The following is a 26,825-nucleotide window of genomic DNA, read 5'->3' on the forward strand; positions in this document are numbered from 1 at the left end:
AGCACTAAAATTTTACCCTCCTTTAAAAAATCCAATCTGGATTTAATACATAATACTATTGTAACTTACATGCTTCCCCCAATTAAGTCAGACCAGCAGCAAATCAGAGTGTCAGTCTGTGCTGTAGTGACCAGTGCTCAATTAGCAACCCACACAGAAGAATGAAGTGACCAGTGCTTAATTAGCAACCCACGCAGAAGAATGACCAGGCGTGGAACGGAAGAAACAGTGAAGGTCACTTGTCAACCTACCATGGGGGAAGAGGACAGGATGCTTAAATAGTACTAATGGAGACAGAAGTGCCTGGATTCAAGTGGATTGTAGACCCTCTCAAAATGGATACACCCAACTTAGGTTCCAAGCCACTCATACATGAATACAGTGCTAGAAAACGGAGTATGATATTGGCAGGGAAAAAAGACAAGTTTCCCTAAAAGCATGGCTACTCTATATCCCACCATGAGGGCTCTCGCAACTTGATAGAAAAAGTCATATGAAAGCAAAATATGGAGAATGGTGACTAGAATCCAGAAGGCACGAGAGAAAATAATCATCCAACTGTCACTGCTATTATCTCTGTCTACTTTAAGCTGTATCTTTGCAGTTTTGGTAATCTCTTTAGTCTCTCTAAATGGCTTCTAAGTGGTTTATTCAACAAGAATAAAACACTTCTGACAAGTACAAAATGTTCAGAAATGCTGTCTGAAAGGTTGTGCAGTACCCAGAGTATCCTAACTTACAAACAACTGTGCTTTGCATGCTACTATAAAGCTTTTTCTTTTCTATGGCTCTCAAAAAAGATTTCTATTTCTACCACTGATGTCTCTCGAGCAATTACATGAATATCACTAATTATTAATGAAGACATTATTGCGACAGATGAACTCCTCATGCTTGAAATGTCAGATTAGTTTCCACTGTAGAAGCTGTGATGCTATGTTCACAGGAGGCAGATATTTGTTTATTCGCCATGGGAGAGCACTGACTCAAGCTCACGCATCCTGGGTTGCATAGTACAACAGGTTAAGAAAGAGAATTATTAAAAAAAAGTCAGACAAAAGGAAGCAGTAATAAAATGAACAAGATCTGCAACCAGAAAGAGGAGCAATATTCTCAGTGAAAATATCACCAACCACAAGAGAATAATATTGTGAAACTGGAATTCTACACAGTTTTATTCAGAGCTCTGGCTGTGGCAAAAGTTTATCAATTGTTTATTATTAGAAATGAATTTCATAGCAGCTGCTGAACTGGTGGACCAGCAAGGCATACCACAGTTTAACTTCCAAACTGCACATCATTGACTCATGATAAGAAATGGATGTCAATTACTAGACCTGCCAAGGGAGATATCAAGGAGTAGCTTTAGTTTTCAGTGAAGAATTTTTGCAGCACAGACTGCCACCATGTGGAGATTAACTGGCAGTGCAACATGCAGAGCTTAACTTAAATTACAAACAAGAAGGCTCAAAGCAGTAGATAAATGTTTGGAAGGAAGACTAGCCTCTCCTACAGGATGAATGATGTAGACTGACTCTGTGCATCTTCTGGTGCGGCTTTGCAACTGGGAAACGGTCTGTGATATGGTTATGTGTGTAGCTTATAAGAGTGAGCTGATGGTTTGGCATACTGAGCTGACAGTAAAACCTGTAGAGGTATTCACATTATCCGTCCAGTAACAGTATTGTACAATTGCAGGCCTATAACCTTGTCCTGACCCTCCTACTGTAGGATTACTGGCACCATGTAGTAAGCTATCTTCTGAATGTTGATATCTATTCGGCAGGCAGTCCTGACCCCTCCCCCAACTTTTTTTTAAATGTAAACTTTCCGCAATGGAAACAGTCACTGGCCTTTAGAACAGCACTCATCACAGAAGGGAATCCTTAGTTTGCACCAGGCAGTACTCTGAACGCTGCTCCTGTGCCAGTTTGCATAGATGTGCATTCATATCCAGTTACTAATCTCTTATGTCCTTAGTTTTGTCAGTACAGAGATCTACGGGAGTACAAGCACACATCTGACACTGCTGCTGAAATCCCACCATGTCCAACCATAAGTCCAAGATCATCTTCAGAAAACAAAAATCAGAAGTGACCCAGGACAGTGTGTCATCCACAGCCAAGCAGAATTCCTTACTAAGTAATCAATGCGAGTGCAATGATTTCATGTTTGTCAGGAAGAGATCTGTCAATGCTAAACAATAAAACTTGACTTGTACCTTTACTAAAGAAACAAAACATCATTAGGAAAAGTAATTCAGAGGTGGCTTTTAAAAAATATTCAACTACATTCTCCTTTTAATCTTTGTTGCAATGTCTTTAAAATGCAGCACAGCCTATATGGCAAGAACAGACAATATATATGAATGAATGCACCTGGATGAGATCCACACTGCAAGCTGCTGTAATTTGCTGCTATATCAGGACATAAGCAGGAATATCGGAAAGGTGATGCTGTGCCATTTGCTGGTTCTGGAACGCACAGGAAGTCACAGCTGATCCCAGAGGTTGCACACACATTTTTACCTACATTAACAAAAAAATGCTTAATACTGTGCTACGAGTTAGATTCACTCACTGTGAGACAGAACAGGACAGGTAGTTTAATACTGCATTATGAATTACATTCAATCACAGTAAGACAGAATGGATAGCTTAATACTGTGCTACATGTCAAATTCACTCACAGTAAGATGGAAATGGTAGCAAAGGTCCGCATGGCAGTACATGAACAAAACACACAGTGCCTTAAAAGAGGTGCTCTACCATAGACATTTTCTTCAAAAATGCATTATTTGCCCAATGGTCAAAAATACTTTACTATTCAATTTTTATGTGTGCGTTGAGGAGTACAGAACTTTTTCACGTTATTGGCAAGCATCACCATACCATGGTAAGAAGCGGTATTCAGCAACGAGACTACAAAACTGCTGCACCATTCAAATAGGTACAGAAAAGGAAAGTCAACAACTACATAAATATTACAGAAGCACACAAACACAAAATCATACTTACCCGTACCAGACAGCCAAGCATTAACTACATCTGTGCAGTATTTACATAGCTTCTACACCCCTCGAAATTCTTTTATTATATGGATAATTATATTAGTGCCACATATGATGAGACACTGCTTCCACTCAGTGGCGTATTTACATCGTTTAATGTCTTCACCAATTTTATACATTTCAAATGGTTTTGCATTGTGAACATTTTTAATATTGCAATCTACTTGCACAAAATATCAGAGAGATAAAAATATGAATGCACATTAGACTGGCATGGGCAATAAAATGAGAGAAGCATTACAAGATTCACATCTGGACACAGCCAAGTCAGGAGAGGAAGAGAAGTGACAAAGGCAAACCAGCTGACATCTCCCCGAGGGGAGGCTTAGGGGCATGGACGGACATTAGGATATATGCTTGGGCTGTAAAACACTGGAGATAGGAAATAACATGGAAGTGCCCACCTACTAAGTGGGGCAAGGGTACTTGTTGAGAATGCCATTTGTGGAAGTGGATGACCAAGCCCTCCCACTGACCTACTGCACAGATGCTTACTAGGTTGTTTCAAGCATGTCTGGATAAATAAGGCTTAAGAAAAAATCCTCTGAATGCTTGTAGATTAATGAGCACACAAAAAAAAACTGCAGCAAAAATATGTACACAGCCTAAATGAGATTGCTAAGAAGACTTGTTTAAACCACTGCAACCAAAGTGGTTAAGGGCATCATTTACAGGGAAAGAAAGCAGTCATTTAAACATGCAAGCATTGTACTGGAAAAGTCCCTCTCTGCAGTCAGTTTACAGTATGGAACAGTTCTGGTCTGAAGCGGCTCTCAGGCAAGTCGCTGGCAAAAATTGTTTTATATGGTCTCACAATGAGGGAGGCAAATCAAAAAACAAGTTAGCTAGAATTTCTAAGAAAATCATTTTTCCTCTTATCAATGCAAAAATTACAGCATGGTTTTCTTTAGTTTATTTGTAGTTTCCTCTCAGACTAACACATTATACTGATGGGAGTCCCTTCATGTTTCTTCCCAGCACTACTACTGCACTTCCCTTTTCAGTGTTAGGTCTCACAAGCCCTCCTTCCTCCCAGACTAACACAGTCACACTCCAATCTCAACTCTACTTTAACAGTAAAGGAGCCCCATTACCTCGGACCCTAAAAATAAAACCAGCATCCTGCCCGATCATCACTCCCTACTTCATACTCTTCTTCTGGAGGAATTTCCCCTTTAGTGGTATTTATTGAAAGTACTTACCACTCTTCCGCTCAAGCCGCGGTGGTACAGCGGTAGCGTTGTTGCCTCACAGCTAGAGGTTCTCCTGTTCGATTCTCGGCTGGAGTGCCTTCTGTGTGGAGTCTGCATGTCCTCCCCGCAGTAGAGTGGCCTCCGAAAGACATGCGTTAATGGACGTGCCTTCGCTGAAGGTTGGGTGTCGGGCTGGCAACTCGGCACCATAAAAATAGACTGCCAATCATTAGCGGACCAGAGTTCCGCTGTAGCCACCCCTAACCGGGAAAAGCCGAAAAGACAAAACAACTTGCCACTCTTCCACTGCTTCAGTCCTTTTAAGGCAGCAAGGTAAACTGACATAGACCTGAATCATAACTCAGTAACTCGCTCTTCAAAGCAACTTTTCATTTACTGGCAGTTAGTAGAAATCTTGCTACATCCTCTTTTTAGTACATACCATACTCTGTCCCTTACCCAGACAGCAGCAAGGTGACTGAACAGCCTTGTATCCTTGCTCCTCCCTTTTTCCTTGCTCCTCCCTTTTCTAATAGGCCTTAAGTACAATAGTGACAGCAAAATATGTTAATACAGTGTTTTTAATTCACTTCTATCAGACTTCTCGATTTTCATTCCACCTTCACATGGTTCTATTATCCCATTTTCAGACTCTTGATAGTAAAAAGGTACCAAGAGACACTGTTATTACCTTTTGCACCACCCTCCACCAAATCTGGGGTACTCCAATGACAGCATCTGAATAATTTCTCTTTTATTTAGTCTCCCACTACTGTTTAGCATCCCGTCTCGATGGGCACTTACTACTCACCGAAGCACTTTACTTCCCTGTCACTACTGACTATTCCGCACATACTTCCTCCCCCACTTACCTGCACCAACCAGTAACCACATTCTAGAGATTCCTACTCCCACACATCTCTGTACCTCTCAGCCCCACCACTTACTACATTCTGCACAAACTTACTCACACCTCACAATATCCCACCACCAGCATTCTGAACAGACTTCTCCAGCATTTTGTTATACCCCACCACTACCATATTCTGCACATCTCTTTTCCCACCCTTTGTATCCTACCCACTACTAACCATATTCTGCTCACAACTTCTCTCGCTCATCTCTGTATCCCACCACTGACTACATGCTGCACATACTTTCTCCCACACTTCTTTGCACCACCACATCGACTACACTTCACACATTCTCCTGCCCCTCTACCCTGTATCCCACCACTTACTACCCTTTGCACAGATTTCCCTTCCCACGTCTCTGTATCCCACACTAACTACAATCTGCACATGCATCTGTCCAATTCCTCTGCATCTTTCATCAACTTTGCTTCCATCTCACAACCTTTACCTATCTCACCCCACTTTCAGTTACATTTTCCTACTCCCCTGCCTCTCAATCCACTTCTACCCAACACCCTATTGTCCCAGTTTTCCTTTTTATATTTCTTACCTTCCTTTTTTACAAACTAACAAAAGTAGGGCCATTATCACTTTAAGCAACAACACAAAATGTCCTCCTGCCTTCGACTTCTTCAGATACACACTTGTCATCTATGCTAAACTGTATTGCCCACTAGTCAGTTAAAATAAAAATCAGTCTAACGTCACAATCTTAACTACTATTATTTAAGCTCTTTTCAAAGTAAACCCATGCAGAGGTCATCTGTAGCCTCTCCATTACGGTGAACCTCACCCCCCCCCCCCCACACACACACACAACTCTTAAATCCATCACTGTCAGCAAATCTTAAAGGAAACTGACTGGTATAAAGCAGAGTGATCACTGTAAAAATGCTATTCATCTGCCAAACTCATCACTGTCCTACACTTTCTCAACACACTCTCTCACTGGACATTCAAAAAGCCCTAACTACCCCTACTGTTACTAAAACTACCTCACTACTTCTTCTTTCGGCTTTTCCTCGTTAGGGGTCGCCGCAGTGGATCACCTGTCCACTCATGACTGGCAGTGGAGTTTTATGGTGTCAAGTTGCCAGCCCGGCACCCAACCTTCCACAGAAGGCACACGCATGCACTCATTTAGAACAGTTTAGAGTATCCAATCCACCCACAGCATATCTTTGGGATTTGGGAGTAAACCGGAGCACCCAGAGGAAACCCACAGGGAGGACATGCAGACTCTGCACAGAAGGCACCCTAGCCGAGGGTCGAACCGGAGAACCTCCTGCTGTGAGGCGGCAATGCTAACCGCTGTACCACTGCAGCTGCCCACTAAAACTACCTCACTCCTCCCCTTAAATAAAACTCAGCTGCACATCCTACTTGTCAACACTGACTGGCTCCTTTATTCATCGTCAAAGACCCTGATAAAGCACTTTTACTCTGATGCTTAAATAAAGACGGCCAGAATCACCTTTCATCTCATAAAGGCCCACTGATATTACAGCAATTACCATCCTGCGCTCACAAAAAAAAAAGTTACACGCTCACACACATTAGAACTAACAGTCTAGAATCTATGGAAATCCACTGAGAAACCAGGGTTAAATATTTAATACTTTTAGACATTTAGACAATACCCAAACATGTATAAAACCACTGCATACACTTATTGTACCTCACAATGGATATCTTTATATAAAAAAAAAAATAATAATAATAATAATAAAATACTGGTCTGAGATAAAAAAAATAAATAAATACCTGGCCACAAAACAGCCACATGTTCCAAATGCACGTTCTTTAGACACACATTTCACAATTCACAGGCATGCTTAGAAGCCCCTTTCTTCTTTCCTCTTCTTCTGGTCCCTCTCCAAATGTACTAGTCTTCTTTCTTTTCCTCTAAAGCATATCAGCCTCGATTTCACTGATGTTTATAACGTTTCTTCACTAATCATATCGGGCATGTTGCATACTCATCAAATCCTCTACTTACATTGCTAAACATTTTGCATATATCTATGATTTCTCGATTATCTCTCTGGTATAATTCCAAATGAATGGAAAATTGCTGCTAACATTTAACTCCTGCCTAAAGCATTTGACCAATTCCTGCTCTGACGTCTACTGTCTTCCTTGTTACTCTCTCACCAAGTGCCAACATATTTTTTGCTTTGTTTGTTTGTTAATAGGATAAGTGAAATGGTGTTTCTCTGATCCTTTCTGGATGTGATCCGGATCACAAGGCCAAAGATAGATGTAGTGTTCACGCTACGTGGCTTCTGAATGCCCACGACTTTTTATTTTTAAGTCTTTAAGTCTTTATGGGTACATCCCAGTCAATGAAGCCAAAACCCACCAGAATATCCGTAAGGGGTCATTTGCATATATCCCACTGGCCTCTACTACAGAAGGTTTAAGATATTACAAAGTGAAGAGTCATGCTTGGTTCGAACTTTCTTGCAGTTTTCACTGGATGCTTTGTTTGTGGACTATTTAAACATTTGGCTTGGAAATGGAATACTGCAAACTACAAAGACATGCTCCTAAAACAGTACAATCAGATGTGTAAGCCAATAACCTGTGAATATTGGAATTTTGCCACTTAAGTCCTTTATCACAAGCCAGCTAACTCTACTACTGCCTTCATCTGGCACAACCATTAATATACTGTTAAACATCCATTTTCACAGAAGGACAGACTGAAGGATATATTTTTAACACAAACTGGTTTATTTTAACTTTACTTGTATTTGTTTTCTGGGGTACAGCACTGATCTCTGTGGACCATTTTCAGACTCAGCCCAGGAGCAGTGTCTAGTTAAGTGGCTTGCTCAAAGTCACACAGTTAGGTAATGGGGGCCGAAAGGATCAAACCTTGCACCACTAGACCACAGGAAACAGTTTTCTAATCTTCTAAAACAACTTAATGTTAGTGTTTAGATGACAGCATTATTTTGTGAATGATTAAAGCTCCTACCATATGGCTGGACTTCAGCATGAAATATCATCAGACCATGTGGATTTTGTAGATCAGAAGCAAAAACCGTTAAGTTGCTACCATCCATTTTGGAGGATCTGTAAATTGCACCTGTGTGCTTGTCAGACCAGAACACAAAACCCTAAAAGGAAAATAAAGTAAAGTCAGCAGACGCAGTTTAAATTACTGACATTAGGCAAATCATTTCAGCTTTACAAACAAGGATAAGACACCACTCCCACATGCATGCACACACCAGGCAAATCATTTCAGGTTCACAAACAAGGATAAGACACCACTCCCACATGCATGCACACACCAGGCAAATCATTTCAGGTTTACAAACAAGGATAAGACACCACTCCCACATGCATGCACACACCAGGCAAATCATTTCAGGTTCACAAACAAGGATAAGACACCACTCCCACATGCATGCACACACCAGGCAAATCATTTCAGGTTCACAAACAAGGATAAGACACCACTCCCACATGCATGCACATACTTCTGCACTTAATGAGTTAAACTCTCTTCACAATTACTTTATTTCTGATGGCATTTACAAGCAAGATTCAGAATTTTAGGGACAAGTTCTTACTATAGTGTCATGGGGAAAATGGTCAATAATCCATTCCTAGATGAAGAGCTACACCCGGTAGTTTACAATTTGTCTTCCTTGCCGACACACAGAAGTGCCTATATTCTGCTATCTACCACATACAGGCCATTTGAGCATTTCCTTGACCTACCTGACTTTCCTTTGCAACAAGTTAAGTGAGAGAAATTACCTTTATTTGAAGTATATAAAATATTGAAGTATAAATGAGATGTCCTCTCCAAACTGCTTATCCAAGATAATACAAAGATTTCAGAACTTGGTGAAGTCATCAAAACCGCAGTTAGGACACTGATCACATAAACCTACCCAAGGAACCTGTCACACCAACTGCAGCATACTAAAATTTTGTATTAGCACTGTGCTGTGAAAATTGTACTGCATTTTTAATATTGATAGAACTAATTTCAAATATATGAATGTTTATACCATGCTACGGTGTTTTAGCAACTAGTTCAGAATTAATATTAAGACTTTTTGTAAATACTGACGTTAGCTTTTCAAATGTCTCACTGTGCTTTACTTGTTGGGTTGAAAATTTAATACAGTAAAGTTTGTACAAAGTGAAGCAAGTTTTTTTTTTTTTTTTAACTGTTACTGACTGGGAGTTTTTCTCTTCCATGTCCCCTCTGTAACTGGGATCTTCCCAGTAAAGCTAAACTGGTTTACAAAATATAAATAAATACAGATAAATATTTAATCACTTATTATCAGGGCAATCATGCAGCAACTAGAGGATCCGACTCCAGTGTCAGCAACCAGCAATGAATAGCTAACTTACTGTCTTTGTGTATATCTGCAGGACAGCATTCCTTGTATCATATCGCTCACATGTACTATATACAGTTTTATGTATATACTTAATACCAGTTTCTTGCCTTACACTCATCTCGGTATACTTCTGCTAACTGCACATTTGTTTACAATGTACATTACTGTATCACATGGATATCGCACATTACTTTTCTTTCTATGTAACTGGGTGTAACTGACTGAAAAAGGGGCCAACCCAACTACGCCCTAATAAAGTTAGCAGAGTTAGCAACAGACCTAGATCATCAGTGGCTAGGTCAGGAAATGAAGGACCGTGCCTACAATGTAGGTCAGGAAATGAAGGACCGTGCCTACAATGTAGGTCAGGAAATGAAGGACCGTGCCTACAATGTAGGTCAGGAAATGAAGGACCGTGCCTACAATGTAGGTCAGGAAATGAAGGACCGTGCCTACAATGTAGGTCAGGAAATGAAGGACCGTGCCTACAATGTAGGTCAGGAAATGAAGGACCGTGCCTACAATGTAGGTCAGGAAATGAAGGACCGTGCCTACAATGTAGGTCAGGAAATGAAGGACCGTGCCTACAATGTAGGTCAGGAAATGAAGGACCGTGCCTACAATTTAGGTCAGGAAATGAAGGACCGTGCCTACAATGTAGGTCAGGAAATGAAGGACCGTGCCTACAATGTGGTCAGGAAATTAAATGAAGGACTGTGCATACAATGTAGGTCAGGAAATGGACTGTGCATACAATGTAGGACTGTGCATACAATGTAGGTCAGGAAATGAAGGACTGTGCATACAATGTAGGTCAGGAAATGAAGGATTGTGCATACAATGGATTGCTTTTTCTTATCCAATGAATAGTTTGGTAAACACCAAGCTAACATTAAATCCACACAGGTACATTCAGCAATGAAATGTGTACCCATATAGAAAAACATGCCAATCTAGTTCCTTTGACATAATGGGAAATATTGCACCTTGAACTGTTTGTGCAATGCCAACTGATGCACAATGTGTCAAGGATCTCAAACACCTCATTAATGGTACCACAGATTTATCCAAAGGTCTGGCATGTGGTGGTTCAACAGCAGCAAACCTACTGGCTGATAAATTCAGTTCCAACTTAACTTTACTAGGGAACAGGTGCGTAATGCTCTCCCTAAGGCCAAGAACACTGCATTAATGCGCCCAGACAATATTCCTGGAACAACATGAAGCATGACTATCAAGTCCTCTGGAAACAGGTTTTGTGCCTCATGAATGAAGAATAGCAACAGTCATCCATGTGCACAAAGGTCGGCCATCCACAGACCCTGGAAACTACAGACCCACAAGTCTCACTAGTCTTATATGCAAAGCCATGGAAAGAATTATCATAGAAAAGATCAATAGTGATACAGTAAAACCTCCAGACACTGGATCCAACACAGTTTGGTTTTGTCAAGGACAGGTCATACCTACTCAACTGTTGGACTTCTTCAAGAAGGTCACCAAAGCATTGGATGAGGGCAAAATGTTTCACACTGCCTATCTTGACCTGACCAAGGCATCTGACACAATACCCCACTTTGGCATTGTTGACCAACTCAAGAGGTTATGTACAAACCCATATGTCACCTGGTGGATAGCCAACTGGTTCACAGGCAGGACACAGGAAGTTAGAATTGGGGAGTCCACCTCTACAAAAAGGCCAGTAATAAGTTGAGTCCCTCAGGCATTTACTTCTCTGAAGTCAAGGCCAATGTCAATGGCCTTTGGCTGACTAAATTTGCAGATGACTGCAAATTAGGAGCTGTGATTGAATCCCACACTGACACAAATGTTCGCCAGGAAGGGCCAACACAGACAAACAACTGGTGTCAGAGCCATGGACTAAAACTAAATGCCAAGAAATGCACAATAGTATCCTTTCGGGAAGTCATCCACCCCTGTTAACTATCATATTAACAACATACCCCTTAGAGTTGACACAGACGTCAGGGACTTAGAGACGCACAGAGTAATCTAGCCTTTGACCATCATGTGTCTACAGCAACGAGGAAATCATTCTATGCTGTGCAGCTTATAAACAAAGGTATGGCATCCAAGTCCAAGGAAGTCATTGTTCCACTGTATTCGGCATTCATCAGACCTATCATTGAGTATAATGCCCCCTTTGGTATGGCAAATCCAACAACTGGAATGTCCAAAGACATTCCTCACTAAAAGAATACATGGGTTAAGCAAAATGTTCTATGCAGACTGCCTCAAGGCCCTATCCTGTCTCCTACAGGCTTTTGAGGGGAGATCTATGCCTGGCATACAGGACATTGTCAGACCCGACTGACAGACCTCCTGTATATCCACAAAACAAACAGCACCAGAATTACCCTTCCTAAAACCTTGCCTGTGATATAAATAGGACCTGCTGAATAGACAGGTATGTACCCCAAAGACTACTGTGTCTATGGAACAGGCTCCCATCCATATGAAGCAGAGTTCCTCACTAACCCAATTCAAGTGCAACTTGGACAACTGGATGGGGACAGGAAATGTATCCCTTGTTTGGCACCTAAGTCTCTAACGGACACAGGAAACCTGTAAATGGTTCATCTCACAGGCCCCTGCTTGTAAATATTTCATCTCCCAAGCCCCTGTTTACACTTATCAAGGGTATTAGAACTGGTCAGATATTTGGGATGCATGGGTAAGCTTAAAAAGGCCCTTGTGGTCATTAGTAAACACCTATGAACAGCCCAACAGCCCACTACTATGGGGGCATATTCAAAGTAAGGATCTATGACTTGTCAATAATACTGATGAAAGAATCCAGGTCTTCCCCTCACTAAAGTATGCCAAGACAGTATTCCCAGCTGACAGGACAGCAACTACAGGTATGCCATGAACCTCATGAAGATTATGAAGAAACCCTTAGGGAGCAGCAGAAAGACAGCTTCTACAAACTGTGTACATTTGCTCAGTTATAATAACAAACAGACAGGCAAATGTATGAAGGAGGGAATGTAAACTCCATATGCTACCACATGCTGTCACCATCTGCAGCAAAACCTCCAGGAGAAATGTGTGCCAAAATGAAATACAAGTTAAAGGTCACAGGTCACAGCTCAGACAACAGCCTGCAGCTGCTGTAGTCACCTGACTAGAAATGAGGAGATCAGGTATACTTTACAAAAAAGGGGTTGCGGGAAGAGGTGGTGAGACACAATCCCTTAGATCCTTCCTCTGAGAAGGGGTAGATTAAGTGGTTGACAAGGCCCCAGTGTGCGGGTAGCAGCAGTGGATATGATTAGACTTGCTGAAGTAACAAAGCAAGCAAAGGAAAGCTAGAACGTAAAGTGTGGGATGAGGCAGACTTGCTTTTCACACTCTATCTCTTGTAATTCCATTGCTCATAAGTGTGAATCTCAGAATTATGAAAAATAAGAAAATGCAGGAAACAGCTAATGTTAAATTGCTGTTCTCATTTAAAGTTGTTTTACGCAGAAGGGCAAGACCTCCTGCATGCTCAATCCCCATCCCCCAAACCCCCAAAATTATATATATGAACTACAAGACTGCCACACCTTGGAGAAAATGGAATATTCTGAGAGACATCAATCCCAGACGTAGTAAATGTAAGTGCACAGGTTTGCTTATTCAGTCTTAATATTCCTGGACTTGCATTAATGAGCCTCAGAATATCAAATAGTTAATGTTCTCCTTCTAACCTGCAAAAATATAACAAATAAAACATCCTAGTAGATGCATTAATGATAACAGGACTGTCAGACATCAAAAACAACTGCAAATTGTAAACTTTCATCCTTCTAGAAATGCAAAGAAGTCATCTGGTATTGACAGGGAAGTTTCTCAACAAACCAACACTGACTGCAGGTAAAAGCAATTATATTTCTAGGATATACTTTAATGTAATGCCGCTGTATAGGGGACATGCTTTCCCTACATTTTGTAAAGAAAATGTGGTTGAAACTTCAAACCTATGAAGCAAATAATGGAATGCTTAATTCAGATGAAATGAACAATAAAAAGAAGTTATGTACTTACAATAATGTTCCATCTGTGTTGTTTATTTTCATTCAGCCTTAATGAATGGGTTTAAGATCTGTGGTTGGATCTGACTCAGCCATTACTACAGCTTGTGGAAACCTTCAAGCTCTCCCCAACCCATAATGCATTGTTGCCCTGTGTGACACTGCCAACCCAGCTATCTCGAATTTTGTAAATGTTTGTTTGTTTGTGTCTTTCAGCTTTTCCCAGTTAGGGGTTGCCACAGTGGAACTCCGGTCCGCTAATGATTGGCAGTTGATTTTTACATACCGGCTTGCCAGGCCTGATGCACAACCTTCAACGAAGGTATGCCCATTCATGCATGTCTCCACGCAGAAGACACTCTAGCTGAGAATCGAACCGGACAGCGTCTTACTGTGAGGTGACAACGCTACCGCAGCACCACTGTGGATATTAATATAATTCATATGCTTGTCTTACAAATGTAAGAGAACTATATGTTAATGTGTATATTAAACTACTGGTGCAGAAGTGTGTGTTGAACAGGGCTTGTACAGTACTGAGCATCAAGGATGTGTCCACAGTGTACCCTACTGGAAAACAACAGAAATGTATATAAACTATACACCTGTGCAAATGTATGTTTTAATAGTAGAAGATGGAACATACAGAGTTAACTTGCAAAACCTCAGGAAAATAAGTTGAAATTAAAGCATTTTATGATTGTGGTCATCTCTCAGTTTCAGTGCAGCAAGCAGACACAATGTTTAGAGCTAGACGTTTTTCTATTGTATGAAACAAAAATAATTACTAGGTTTCAAATGTAAAAGCATTTTATTGTTTTATGACTTCCAAGTTCTACAAACTTCCCACAAAGAGATGTTAAAATTATGTTAGTATCTGTTTAGCCTGGGAACTGAAGTCAGGTGACAAAGAGTGATGTCATCCAAGCTAACCAAGCAGTAATGTAAGAACTCTGAAAGAGAGTCTGGGCATTTTGTATCTTGCCTTGGACCTAGCAAGAACATCCACTCATCTGCATTTGCCTTGTTAATAGTAACTAGGGTACAGTAATTTATTTTTGATATAGATAGGAATATAGTAAAGATTAGTTTAGATGTTTTCTGTATTTGAGACTGTCCTGCAGTGTTGTTTTAAAATATTTCCTGTGATTCTGAACTCTGAAGTAACTGTGTTGAATTTAATGTGTATTATCTTGTTCTTTTATTATTTATTATTAAATATATTTAAACATATATTTGGGGCGGATATTTGTGACACATATTTAAGTTCTGAGAGTACTTGCATATGCATTTGGTGACACTGTACAGACCACTTCTAATAGCCTAGTGCTTGGTCAAAAGCTACCATTTGGATAATAGTAACATTACACATAGGATCGGTCACCCGTTGGTAAGGGCCTTGAAGTAGCTGATAAGGGGTTCTGGTGGCAGTGATAACTACCTTATAGTCTGGGCATAAGGGTCATAGCTAGTAAACCAGCCAGCCAGCCTTTCCCAGGTGTGTGTTTTGGTACAAATAAAATCTCAAAGTGTGTGTGTGTGTTCAGCTACTTGGGCAGGGACATGAAGCACTGGTTGGACAGAGAGTGTTGGGAGGACTTGGCTTGGAACCCTGGCTAAGGACTCAACTCTATGCCAGGGGGGAGTCTTATTGGGGATCTGGAGAAAGAGGGAGAAACCATCCCCCAGACTGACTGTGATATCTGTGTGCTCTTAAGGGAAATTGCACTTTACTGTTTGTGTACTTGTCATCCTCCCATTGTGTATGTCCCTCAATGTTGCCAGTGGCGAGGACTGAGGCTCCTTGATTACTGGGCCAGTGCAGGGGTGTCACACCCTTTCACCTCAGATTATATCTATAGCTTTAGAGACTCTGACATACCAGAATATAGGTATTTACATACATGTATATCTATATCTGTAGTCACACATGTAGAACTTATTTAATTAGGAAAAACATATTAGCCCAACACATGCATTATGGCGATCAGACTTAGAGATCAAGAAAAAAATTGTGTCCTCATGCATACCTTGCAGAGGAAGGGTATCAATAAAATAAAATGGCTGAGGGGTTGGAGGGAAGGGAGTGGAGGCGGAATGAAAATAGACAGAGATGGAACATTATGTTAAGTGCATAACCATCTAATGTTGGCAATTTTTATTCATCCTCAACGAATAGGACAGAGTCCCCAGCTGCCTGAGGCCCGGGTGGACCCCAAGGATGGACATGCCAGAGAACAGTCAGGCCAAATGCAGACCTGCTCCTTGACACCGTATGCAATTTGTAGTGATTGATAAATGTGTGTGGATTTGACCATGTAGCAGCTGCACAAATGTCATCCATAGAAGCCCTGGAAAACGATGGATGTCACTACAGACCTAGCAGAATGGGCCTTTATATCTTTTTGTAGAGGAACATTCCATTTTGTATAAGCCAAGGTAATGCATTCTGTTCTCCATTTGGATATTATCACCTTTTTTAGCAGGCTGACCCAATTTATGGTGTGCAAAAGAGATAAAAAACTGGTCTGACTTTCCGAAATCTTTTGCGAGATGTAAAGAGTAGTGTAATTGTAGTAGGAATTCTCCTTTGTTACTGTCGTTTGGAAAAAAAATGCTGGTAGGTTGATGACCTGATTAATACTTGATTCTGACAGAACCTTTGGTAGAAAGGAAGCTTGGTACATAAGGAAACGTTGTTCTTATGAAAGATGAAGTAAGGGGGTTCCGAGGACAATGCCTAAATTTCTGAAACTCTTCTGGCTGAGGTTATGGCTACTGGAAAGACAGTCTTTCAGGAAAGGAACTTCAAGTCACACTTGGCTGCTGGTTCAAAGAGGGGGGTGAGTTAGAGCTTGTAGAAATAAAGGCAAGTCCTGGGGAAACTGGACCTTTCAAGGGAGGTCTCAGTAGCAGCATACCTTTTAGAAATACTTTACAAATTTTTACTGAGGCCAAGGAAGAATTCAAAACTCCTACATGGAAATTTGAAATTGCTGCCAACTGTACCTTAATGGTAGATGCACTTGCTACTTTGTTAAACAACTCTCTTAGGAATTGCAGGGCTGCATATGTGGGAGCTGTAAAGGGTTCTATATCATTTTGTTCAGCCCAGAGAACAAACCTTTTTCACTTACTTTTGTACAACTTTCTAGTAGACGGTTTATAGGATAATAACAGAATGGAGTGGATTGGGGAAGACAGCACAGATTGCCTGGCTATCACTAGAACTGGAGAAATCATGCGGTTAGTTTGAGATTTACCAGATCCGGATGGGTCAATCCCGTCAGATGAGACGGGAGGTCTGGAGTTAGAGCCAGAATCCATGGGGATGATTGGAGGTGAGGCCACAGGAATGGGAACCACATTTGTCGAAGCCAGTAAGGAGCAATGAGGATTACTCTGGTCTTCAATCTGGATGCTTTCTGTAAAAACTTGGGAGGGGGTTGGGGATAGGTGTATAACAGACCGAGGGGGGTGACAATCATGGAGAACAGCATCGGTGCCCCCTCCCCCCCCCCCGCAGAAGGGATTAGGGCAAATAAGCTGCTGCATTTGTTGTTGAAGGGGGATGCAGATAGGCAGCAGCAAGGCTGGCCCCACCGACAAAAAATCACTTCTGCTACTCAGTGGCTGAAGGACTACATGTGAGGTAACAGAATGTACCGGCTGAGTTCGTCTACTATCACATTGGACTTTCCCGGAATGCAAGTATCTACCAGAAATTGATTGGAGACTATTGCCCACTGCCACACTCTGAGGGCTTATTTCCTCCTCCTTTTGTGTTGTACCAGGCTACTCACATGTTGTTTGGACTGTAATTGTTCCTAGAGGAAGGGAGCCTTGAAATGCTTGCAACGCTAACAGCACTGTTCTCATCTCTAGAATGTTTATGTGCAAGATGCCCTCCTCGGGGGGACCAAGTGTCTTGAACTATCTTTCCCAGATAATACCCCAACCACCCTATCTGGGAAGCCTCCATGGTCACTATGGCCTTGGGTCAGGGCGGGGTGAATGGGCAACTTTACTGAGGGTGATCTGACAGAATCCACCATGTAAGGTAGCCCTTGCAAGTTTGTGTTATTCTTATCCTTAAAGACATAGGGTGTAAGGTAGGACCACTGGGTTAGTAGCATCCACTGTAGAACTCTCATATGGTACCTCCCCAGGGGTACTAGAGTAATAGTCACCACCACTAAACCCAGGGCTTGTAACACTTTCTTGACAGGTATCTTTGAACTGCAATCTTTCTGGTTTGTCTTCTGATGTTGTGAAGTTGAGGTAAAGGACTGGATGCAATCATAGATGACGTGTCGAATACTGCGCCACTGAATTCTAGTCTTTGAGTGGGTTGTAGTTGTGACTTTTGGTGATTTATGGTGATTCTCAGGGTCGAACAAGTCTGTTAACACCTGATCTCTTGTTCATACCAGTTGATACCTGGTTGGGGTGGTGATGAGCCAGTTGTCCAGATAAGGGAACACCCGGATTCGCTGCAGTCTCAAGTATGCTGCCACTACTGCCATGCATTTGGTAAACACACTGGGGGCCATGGTGAAACCAAAGCTCAATGCTCCGAACTGGAAGTGACAGGCTCCCACTCAGAAGCAAAGGTACTTCCTGGATTGCCTGTTCATCTTTATGTGATAGTATGTGTCCTGGAGGTCTATCAAGCACATTCAATCATCCTTGCCCAGAAAGGATAGAATGGACTGCACTGTGACTAAAAGGGAACTTTGTATGCATGACTGACTTGTTTAACATGCAGAGATCCAAAATCTGTCTCCAGTCCCCTGTTTTTTGGAACTAAAGGGAATTTTGAGCAAGTTCCAGATCATATCTAGTCTGGCGGCACCTCTTGGATGACTTATCTAGCAACTGTTGTATCTGCATAGTTGCTATTTCCCTCTGACTGGGTGGAACATCCAAGAGCTTGTTTGATAATGGTGGTGGAAGGGAGAAAGGTATAAAATAACCTCTGTTAATAATCCTCTGTACCCAGGTATCATCCTTAAAATTTAGTCAGGCTGTTTGGTTCAGAGGAAAATGTCCCCAAACTGCCTCCAGAGGACAGCTCTCTGAGCTAATAGGGTCCATCAAAGAAAGTATCTAGACCCATTATTTTGTGGGCCTCTTCTGCCTCACGGGTGTCTTCTATTATTGCCATTGCCCCCTCTGCCTCTGGGAGAGTCAGCTCCACATGTATCAGAGAAGGGGCCCTGAGACTTTCTAAACCACATCTTATGACCCCCCTCATTGATTTCCTGAAAAGGTTTGTGGGGGGAGGGGGTCAAAAAATGTGCTCCAACAGTATACAGTGTCTTCCTGTCTTTTTCAAACTTGGAAAGCATCTCTTTTACTGTAGGGCCAAAGAGTGAAGAGCCATCAAAAGGAGTGCTGACGAATGGAGACTTAATGGCTATGCAAAGTCGCACAGCTGCATCCAGGTTTGTCTCCTTCATGGCTAAGCCTGAACCTGCTGCCTGTGCAGCACCCTCTGTCACATTGGGTGAAAGCCAGATGGACGAGTTTACTACAGATTGTAAGGTAGTCAGCTGAAGGGCTACAGAAGCCTGAATCTCCTCAGTAGTGATCCTTGCCAATCTGCTGGAAAGTTCCTTGAGTAAGTCCCTTTGCAGCCAGATAGTTCAGTGAATGGATAGCAAAAGTCGCTGAAGTGTTGACTTGTTTCCCCAGTCTGTCCATTGACCTGGACACTCTCTTGGGAGGATAGACAGCTGAACTCTCCTCAGTGAGTTCTTTCGTAGTGGTTGTGGCCGCTGCCACAACCATGGCATCAACCAGTACGCCCTTACCCCAAATTCTGCCTTTCTACCAGGGGTGTCATAATTTTGTCACATCTCTTTGGAATAGGCTCAACAGAATTCAGCTCCTTCCATATCTTCCAACAAATCAAATCTACTAACTCACTGGGAGGCGGAGTCACCCAGGAGGAATATGGGCCAGCACCAAAAGCTTCCAGATACACCGACTCTTTGGGAGAAGGGTTGTGGGCAGACCAATCATCCTTTTGTTTCAGGAGCTCAAGGATGTTTCTGAAGAAGATGTCTTCAGGTGGTGGGTTGGGGAACCCTTTCCTTCATCGAAGTCAGTATGAGTGGTAAGAGACTGTTCAGGCAAGTCCAGGTGTTTCCTCTTGCACCATCCCTTCCATGGAACTTAATTGGTGGGATGATCCATACAAGTATCTGAAGAGCTAGGGATCTCAGACTGGGTAAACTGGAAGTCCTGGGCTGGCTATCCCTGTGGTGTTGACTGGTAAGGATCATGTGGCAAACTCAGCTGGGTGGTCAGTGGTGGATCCGAGGGGGAAGGACCAGTCTGACCTAAAGGGTCAGAGAAGTCCCTTTGTACCACCTTGAAAGTGGACCTCCCCGGGGAGGAGGAAAGCAACCAAGCAGAGGACAAGGGTCTCTGGTTCACCGATTCTCTACTACCCACAGGTCATTTAGCTTATAGAAAGAAAACTTGAATTTGAGAGCTCTATTGGAACCATGTCTGAACGCAAAAGCAGCAAACAAGATCTGAGGTGACAGGGCATCAATGCATTATGGGTATGACACAGCTTGAAGGTTTCCACAAGCTGTAGTAATGGCAGAGTCGGATCCGACCATGGATCTGAGACCCATTTGTTGAAGATGAATGAAAACTGCCATCATCAAATAAACAATTTTTGCAAAGTGGCTTCAACTTCCCCTTATTTGTATACATTAATGGCACAGTTACACTACCTTGGAGAAAAACAAAAAGGTCCAAAAACTTCTGAATCACTGCTGGTGCAGAAATTAGAACTGTGCCAGCAGTGATTTCCTCTGGAGAATAATGACAGAGGTGTTGCATATCAGTAAAAAGAAACTGGCATGTTTAAACTCATCCACTTTATACTCCAAGTGTAGAAAAATCTGTGTGTGTGTGTGGGGGGGGGGGGGGATCTGTACATTTTAAGGCCATCTGCAAACACATGCAGAAAAACTATGGATCATTCAAGTCAGCTTAGGATTCCTGTTATCCTACGAGAATTACAACTTTCCCGCAATTATTTTCCCTCCTACTTTACTTTTAATAAAACAATTAGTTTCATCTTGACTTCCATGCCCAGCATCTCAGTTTAATGTACCATACAAGTTCCTACCATATTGCAAGGTCCCAGCACTATTGCTTTTCCTTAAACTCTCTTGCTACAACTCCCAGTTACCTCTCACTGTCCTTGATTTAGACATAAGCCATTTGCTGATTTCAGTGGAAACACCATGTACATCCTCTTCTGAATACTGACATTGTAACTCACAAGTTTATTAGACGAAGATCATTATTTACCCCTTCAGTAACCTTCCATAATACTACTGATGTCAAGTTTCATCTTGAGCAGATACCTATTTAGTGCTCCTTAAGACACTCCAAGAGATATCCTAGCTTTCAGTTATTTTGGCCGTTCCTTTTCTATTCCCGTCTAGCACACCTCATTTCATACTTCAATTCCCAGAACTTGCAGAAAGGAGTTTAGTATTGCCTCCCTACTTATTTACATTATCTATTGCTGCACTGACACACTGAAGCTTGTTACCAGTCATGTTCCAGTACCTTTTGTTTTAACCCCAATACTCTGCTCACTGGCTCTCCTTCCTGTGCCCTACTAATCCATTAATTCATCCAACAAGGCAACAATCAGCCCCATTTGTTCACTGACCAGGGAAATATCCTAATCAGGCCACTTCTTCCCTTCATGGACAACAGCCCTGTATTAGGAAACAGGCCTGATATCCAATCATGTGGAAGACCCTCCAACTAGTCTACCCCACCACTGCAGCAGCTGCAACACCACCCCAGCCCTAGCAGTAGCTGTGACACCACCCCGGCCCTAGCAGCAGCTGTGACACCACCCCGGCCCTAGCAGCAGCTGTGACACCACCTCAGCCCTAGCAGCAGCTGTGACACCACCCTGGCCCTAGCAGCAGCTGTGACACCACCCCGGCCCTAGCAGCAGCTGTGACACCACCCAAACCCTAGCAGCAGCTGTGACACTACCCCACCCCTAACAGCAATTGTGACATTACCTCAGCCTTATAGCAGTTTTGACATTACTTCAACCCAATAGCAGCTGTGACACTATCCCAGCCCTGTTGCAACTGTCACTCCACCTTAGCCCTTAGTAGCTGTGACACCACCCACCCCTAACAGCAGCTGTGACACTCCCCCCTACCCCTACATCAGCTCCCTGGAACAGCACATGCATAACTACCACACATGGCAAGCATTATTTGGCTTTAAGCAGTGTGGCATCACCCTGACCCACACTCTGCCAGCTAACCCTACACACTTGTAAGTGTTCCAGTGGGTCAAACTGCCCCTTCTAAGAATAGGTAAGCCAGCAAATGCTAATCACTCTCACCCCATTAATGCTCCCCAGTTCTTCTAACTTTCTATGCCACTACCTCAAACACAGGTCACATGCTGTGCACTCATGTTTTTTCTGACTCCAGGCAAAAACGTTGTTTAAACGCATGTCATCTAGGGTACAGTCACGGCTTTATTCCTCTATGCACCAGAGCCAAGCAGATGCTTAATTACCACTTTGGTACCATATTTTAACTTTTAGATCTCTGGTCTTCTACACTATTCAGTTACCTGTAAATTTCTCCAGCATCCTTGCTGCTACTGCCAAACTTCTAATGTTCAATTCATTACCGTTCAGTACACCATAAATGGTCATCTAAAAAGAGTTACCCTACTAAGAGCCCTTAAATGGTACTGACAAACTTAACCAACGGACAAAGCAACACAAACGTGATAGTGTTCCAAATCACTTAAGGAAACAGATCCTGTCATCTGACACCCATCTCTAACATTCTGACCTTTCAATTCAGACCCACATACAGTTACATTAAGTTGCACCTCTCTCCCCACCGGCACCAAAAGGAAAAATGTCTCAGTGACTCAAAGTGATATTTATACAAAAATGGAAAATTCACCACATCTACCCAGATCTGCTCTCTGCAATTATCCAACCACAGAAAATTATGAAATTAAACTGGAATTCCATAATCAACTCCTGCTCTTTCAACTTCTTATCATTCAATCCATCTTGAACAAGCCTTCCTTCTGCCCAGGTATTTCATCAATCATCTCTCTTTATACTCCCTCTAGATACTACAGGAGTTCTGATCAACAACACTTGCAAATCTAAAATCCCAAAAGATCAATAAACCAAAATCTATACAGCTATTCTCCTGCCTTATCCTGGATCAAGGTACCCATGTTCATTAGAGAAATATTCCATGCACAAGTTCAAAACAGCTCTAAAAGAATACCTAGTAAGTTCCTGGACAGGTCACTGTAAAGTCTCAGTTTCAACTTTCCTCCCTTAGAAATACCCCTCTATCCCACTCTCTCTGACCTTTCCATCTTTTTCCCTTCAACTATTCCTCCACCAGCACCCTGTTTCTTTCCCACTGTCTAATTCTCCTAGATCTAACTGCTCTCGCTACTACTTAACCTATCTTCTACACAGCCTGTTACCCCCCAGACTCTATTAAATCCTACAGCCTTTTTCATTATATATTTGACCAATTATGGTAGCGATTTGTAATCACTTCAGCTACTGCTTTTCTTTTATGTTCTGTATATTCTCATCAGATGAATCATTTTGTAACTAACTTGTACACTCTATATAGTCTGCACTGTTCTCAAAGAATGTTGTCTGGGTAACCTTGTTTTGCTATTTTGTGGAGCTTTTCTCCTCGGGCCTCTGCTGAAAAAGGGCTATTGCTCAGTCAGACATTCCTGGCCAACAAATGTCAAATAAATAAATAATAAATAAGTAACTCATTAGGTCTATGATGCAGAGTCTCATGCCATCTAGTATACTGGAGGTCACTTAGCTATACAAGGCTGTCCATTTCTTGAGCATCAGTACAGCCAAGTGCGCTTCCAGGAGTTTCTGCAGTTACCTCCTACTGATACCTCTAGGTGTCAAATATTGCTTGTTCATATTTGCATTAATAATTCCAAAACTAGACTACATACAAGGTATCAGAATATTTTATCTTCAAGCACATGTGATGGCAAACATAACTGTATTGATATCTGACCTCTGTCAAGGAGTGCTTGTTAGAACTGTAAGGTGAAAACTTCATTTTTAAAGGCTCTAGCCACACCCACTGGGAGTTAAAGCTACACACTCTAAAGAGCTGTACTGTAGGGGACAGAAACCTGCACCTCACTATTGCCATATTCTTACCGGGTCCAAAGCAGCAGGGCATACCTTATCCAAGCTCTTGAAGCAGTTACCACAGAGCAATGCTGGCATTTCCAGCAGTTTTTCCAACATGAACAGTGAAAGCTTAAAAGCAGGAGATGTTACCCTATCCATTTTAAAGCAACGCATTCTATGACAATTACCTGGTAAATGTAACTGCATCTACCTTTAAGTGTAAATTCGAAGGCATACCATATAAAACTGAAAGACTTACTGACATTCCAAGCCAGTAACTGTAACCACTAAAAGGAGCTGTAACAGGCATTGAGCAACCATCATGTGCTGTATTACAATCAGAGTGCAGGCCAAGTCTGCCAGCTCTGTGGAGCAGAAGAATAAAGTCGTGAATGCACGAAGATGGCAGGCAGGTGAAAAGGTATGGAAATGAGCAGCTGGTGTCTGCCTGACTAACCCAGGTGACACCTGAAGCAGCAAAGCCTCGGTGCATGAGCACCACCTGTTGGCGGACAGGCTACCTCTGCAGCAGCTCACAGAAACAGACGGCAATGCCACCTGACCAGCACTTACCAAGCACTGACTAGGTGAGTGGATGTGCTAACTCCAATAACTAACATGCACTGCAAACCCAGCAGCATATCATCTGCTCAACACAGAATGGAGGATATAGACTGCTGTCCAAAACCGGGTTAACAACATCAGACTACATCTCTAAAGACTTACCATCCTACCACAGCCTGCAACACAGCTCAGCAAAATAGAGAAACAAAAGAATCAAGAGTGGGGACATATAAGTGCAGTCTGAATCTAACAGGGACTCGCCCTTTGTGTGTGGGTACAGCTAAGGAACAGAGGACAAATCAAATGTTAAGAATGCATCAGTTCCAAAGCACATTCCGGGATTACAAGATCAAACATAAGAACACATCAATTCCAAAGCACATTCTGGGATTACAAGATCAAACATAAGAATGCATCAGTTCCAAAGCACATTCTGGGATTACAACTAGGCAACAGAGGACAAATCAAATGTTAAGAATGCATCAGTTCCAAAGCACATTCCGGGATTACAAGATCAAGCATAAGAATGCATCAATTTCAAAGCACATTCTGGGATTACAAAATCAAACATAAAAATGCATCAGTTCCAAAGCACATTCTGGGATTATAAAATCAAACATAAGAATGCATCAGTTCCAAAGCACATACTGGGACTGCAAGCTATTTAAATCAATTATGATACCAATTTCTTAAAGTATTAATTGTGTTGGATACTTAACTTTGTGGGTCTTCATCTACTAAAAACACTACAATCCATTTCTTTTCTTTATGATACAATATTTGCAAAAAGCAATGGCCTATAATGTATAACAAAACAGAAATCAAGCAAAAGAAAAGGTCCACTTCACCTGAAAAACCGCAAGGCCAAAAGGAGCGGTCAAAAATTCCTTGGACAATACAACAGTCTTCCTCTGATTACCATCAAATCAATCCTAGATATTCTTCTTAGCTTGGAGTCTGTCCAGTAAAGGTGGCCTTCTGCATAGTCTAAAGAGAAGCATGTCAGAAGATTAGAGAATGATATGAAGTCTGTTAATGCCAGTAAGTGCTTGCCGTATTACAAACTGCTTTTGAGGTTCTCTCAGGACATACACTGCTCTGATGAGTAGGAAGGCTGACACTTCTCATGGTCATACCAGCTGGGCTACAATGGTCAATAAACAGGAAAATACCAACCAGTTTCTGTTAAAATCCTGATCTTTTTGCGTTGTCCAGGTATTAAGGCACTTGTGCAGGAAAAAAAGGATGGGAATAGTAAATATTTTATCTAGAGGCATGTTATTTATTTTATTTATTTTATTTTACATTTGTTAACCGGGAGAGTCCGACTGGATACATGTCCATTTTCAGCAGAGGCCCGGGGAGAAAAGCTCCAAGTACATAACTGACATATGAACATTGTTAATGCAAAAAAAGGAAGATAGTGGAGTTCTAAATACAATATAAAGATACATCACATATTGGGAAAAAAAAAAACAACAGCAGCAAATAAAAAAAAACATAGGTCAGTTACAAAGGCGAGGCGCCTTGTTAAAAAGCGGTTAAGGATAGTGAGGTAAGAGAAGGGTAAATGATAGTGGTTAATCAGGTTTGGAACAGGGACATTGCCAGAGAGTATTGAGATGGGGTTTAAGCTTTTTTGAATTGTAGGAGTGAGGGTTCTGAGGTGAGCATGGTCGGTAGGGAGTTCCACATTTTACCTACAAAGTTTGAGAATAGAGAATCCCCAGCAGAATTATTGGCTTTGGTAGTTTGAGCTAAGATCTTATTGGAGGAGCGTAAAGATTGCAGGTTAATATAGGGGTGAATGATGTTTTTCAGAGCTGGTGTTTTCTCTGGGTGATACAGTATCTGGTGAGCCATTTTGAGTTGGTTGAAATGGAGTTGGCTGGAAAACTCTAACCACCCTAGTTGCTTCAAGTTAGTGCAGTGGTGCGTTCTAAAGGTGGAATTTGTGGCAAATCTAGCTATGTGATTGTAACAAGAAGCAAGTTTGTTAAGGGTTGTCTTGTTTAGGTTTGTAAAGAGGGGAGGCATAGAAAAGAGTTGATAGTAGGTGTGTGCTGGCAATTGTAATTTTAGCATGAAGAGTGAGAAAGTGTTTTACTTTATAGAGAGCCAAGCTTTTATTGACGGTTTTGATGGTAAGATTGAAATGGGTGTCAAATTTAAGGAGTTATCAATGGTAACACCTAATAGCTTTGTGTGAGCTTCTGGTGATATAGTGATTCCATTGGAGGATGTAATAGAGAAGGTGGGGAAGAGTCTTGTTAGTGGGTGAGAAAGTAAGTAGTTTTGTTTGTTGGGGTTGAGAACTAGTTGTCGACTTGAGAACCATTTTTCTATTAGGTTGAAGGTGTCTTGGGTTGAAGCAGTGAGGTCTGCCAGGTTGGAGGCAGTGCTGATGATAGTTGAATCATCTGCATATTGAATGCATGTG

At 41.9% G+C, this 26,825-nt stretch overlaps 1 protein-coding gene across 2 annotated transcripts in view; it reads right to left on the reverse strand.

The window, feature by feature from the left end:
• Positions 1–2,357: 2,357 nt before the first annotated feature.
• Positions 2,358–26,825, reverse strand: part of CD320 (CD320 molecule) — a 279,707-nt gene continuing 255,239 nt past the window's right edge. Inside the window, exons 7-9 of one of the 2 annotated variants that reach the window (XM_044090684.1) lie at positions 25,234–25,372; positions 8,161–8,302; positions 2,358–2,528 (exon numbers count right to left, since the gene is read on the reverse strand). In XM_044090684.1, the coding sequence (XP_043946619.1) occupies positions 25,263–25,372 (110 nt within the window). In that variant the 3' untranslated portion in view covers positions 2,358–2,528; positions 8,161–8,302; positions 25,234–25,262. The remainder of the gene's footprint in view (positions 2,529–8,160; positions 8,303–25,233; positions 25,373–26,825) is intronic. The other variant, XM_044090683.1, reaches the window with a different exon arrangement.

This window comes from Protopterus annectens, chromosome 13.part0 (assembly GCF_019279795.1).
Source record: "Protopterus annectens isolate FY-2018-M chromosome 13.part0, PAN1.0, whole genome shotgun sequence".
Classification (NCBI taxonomy): Eukaryota; Metazoa; Chordata; order Ceratodontiformes; family Protopteridae; genus Protopterus; species Protopterus annectens.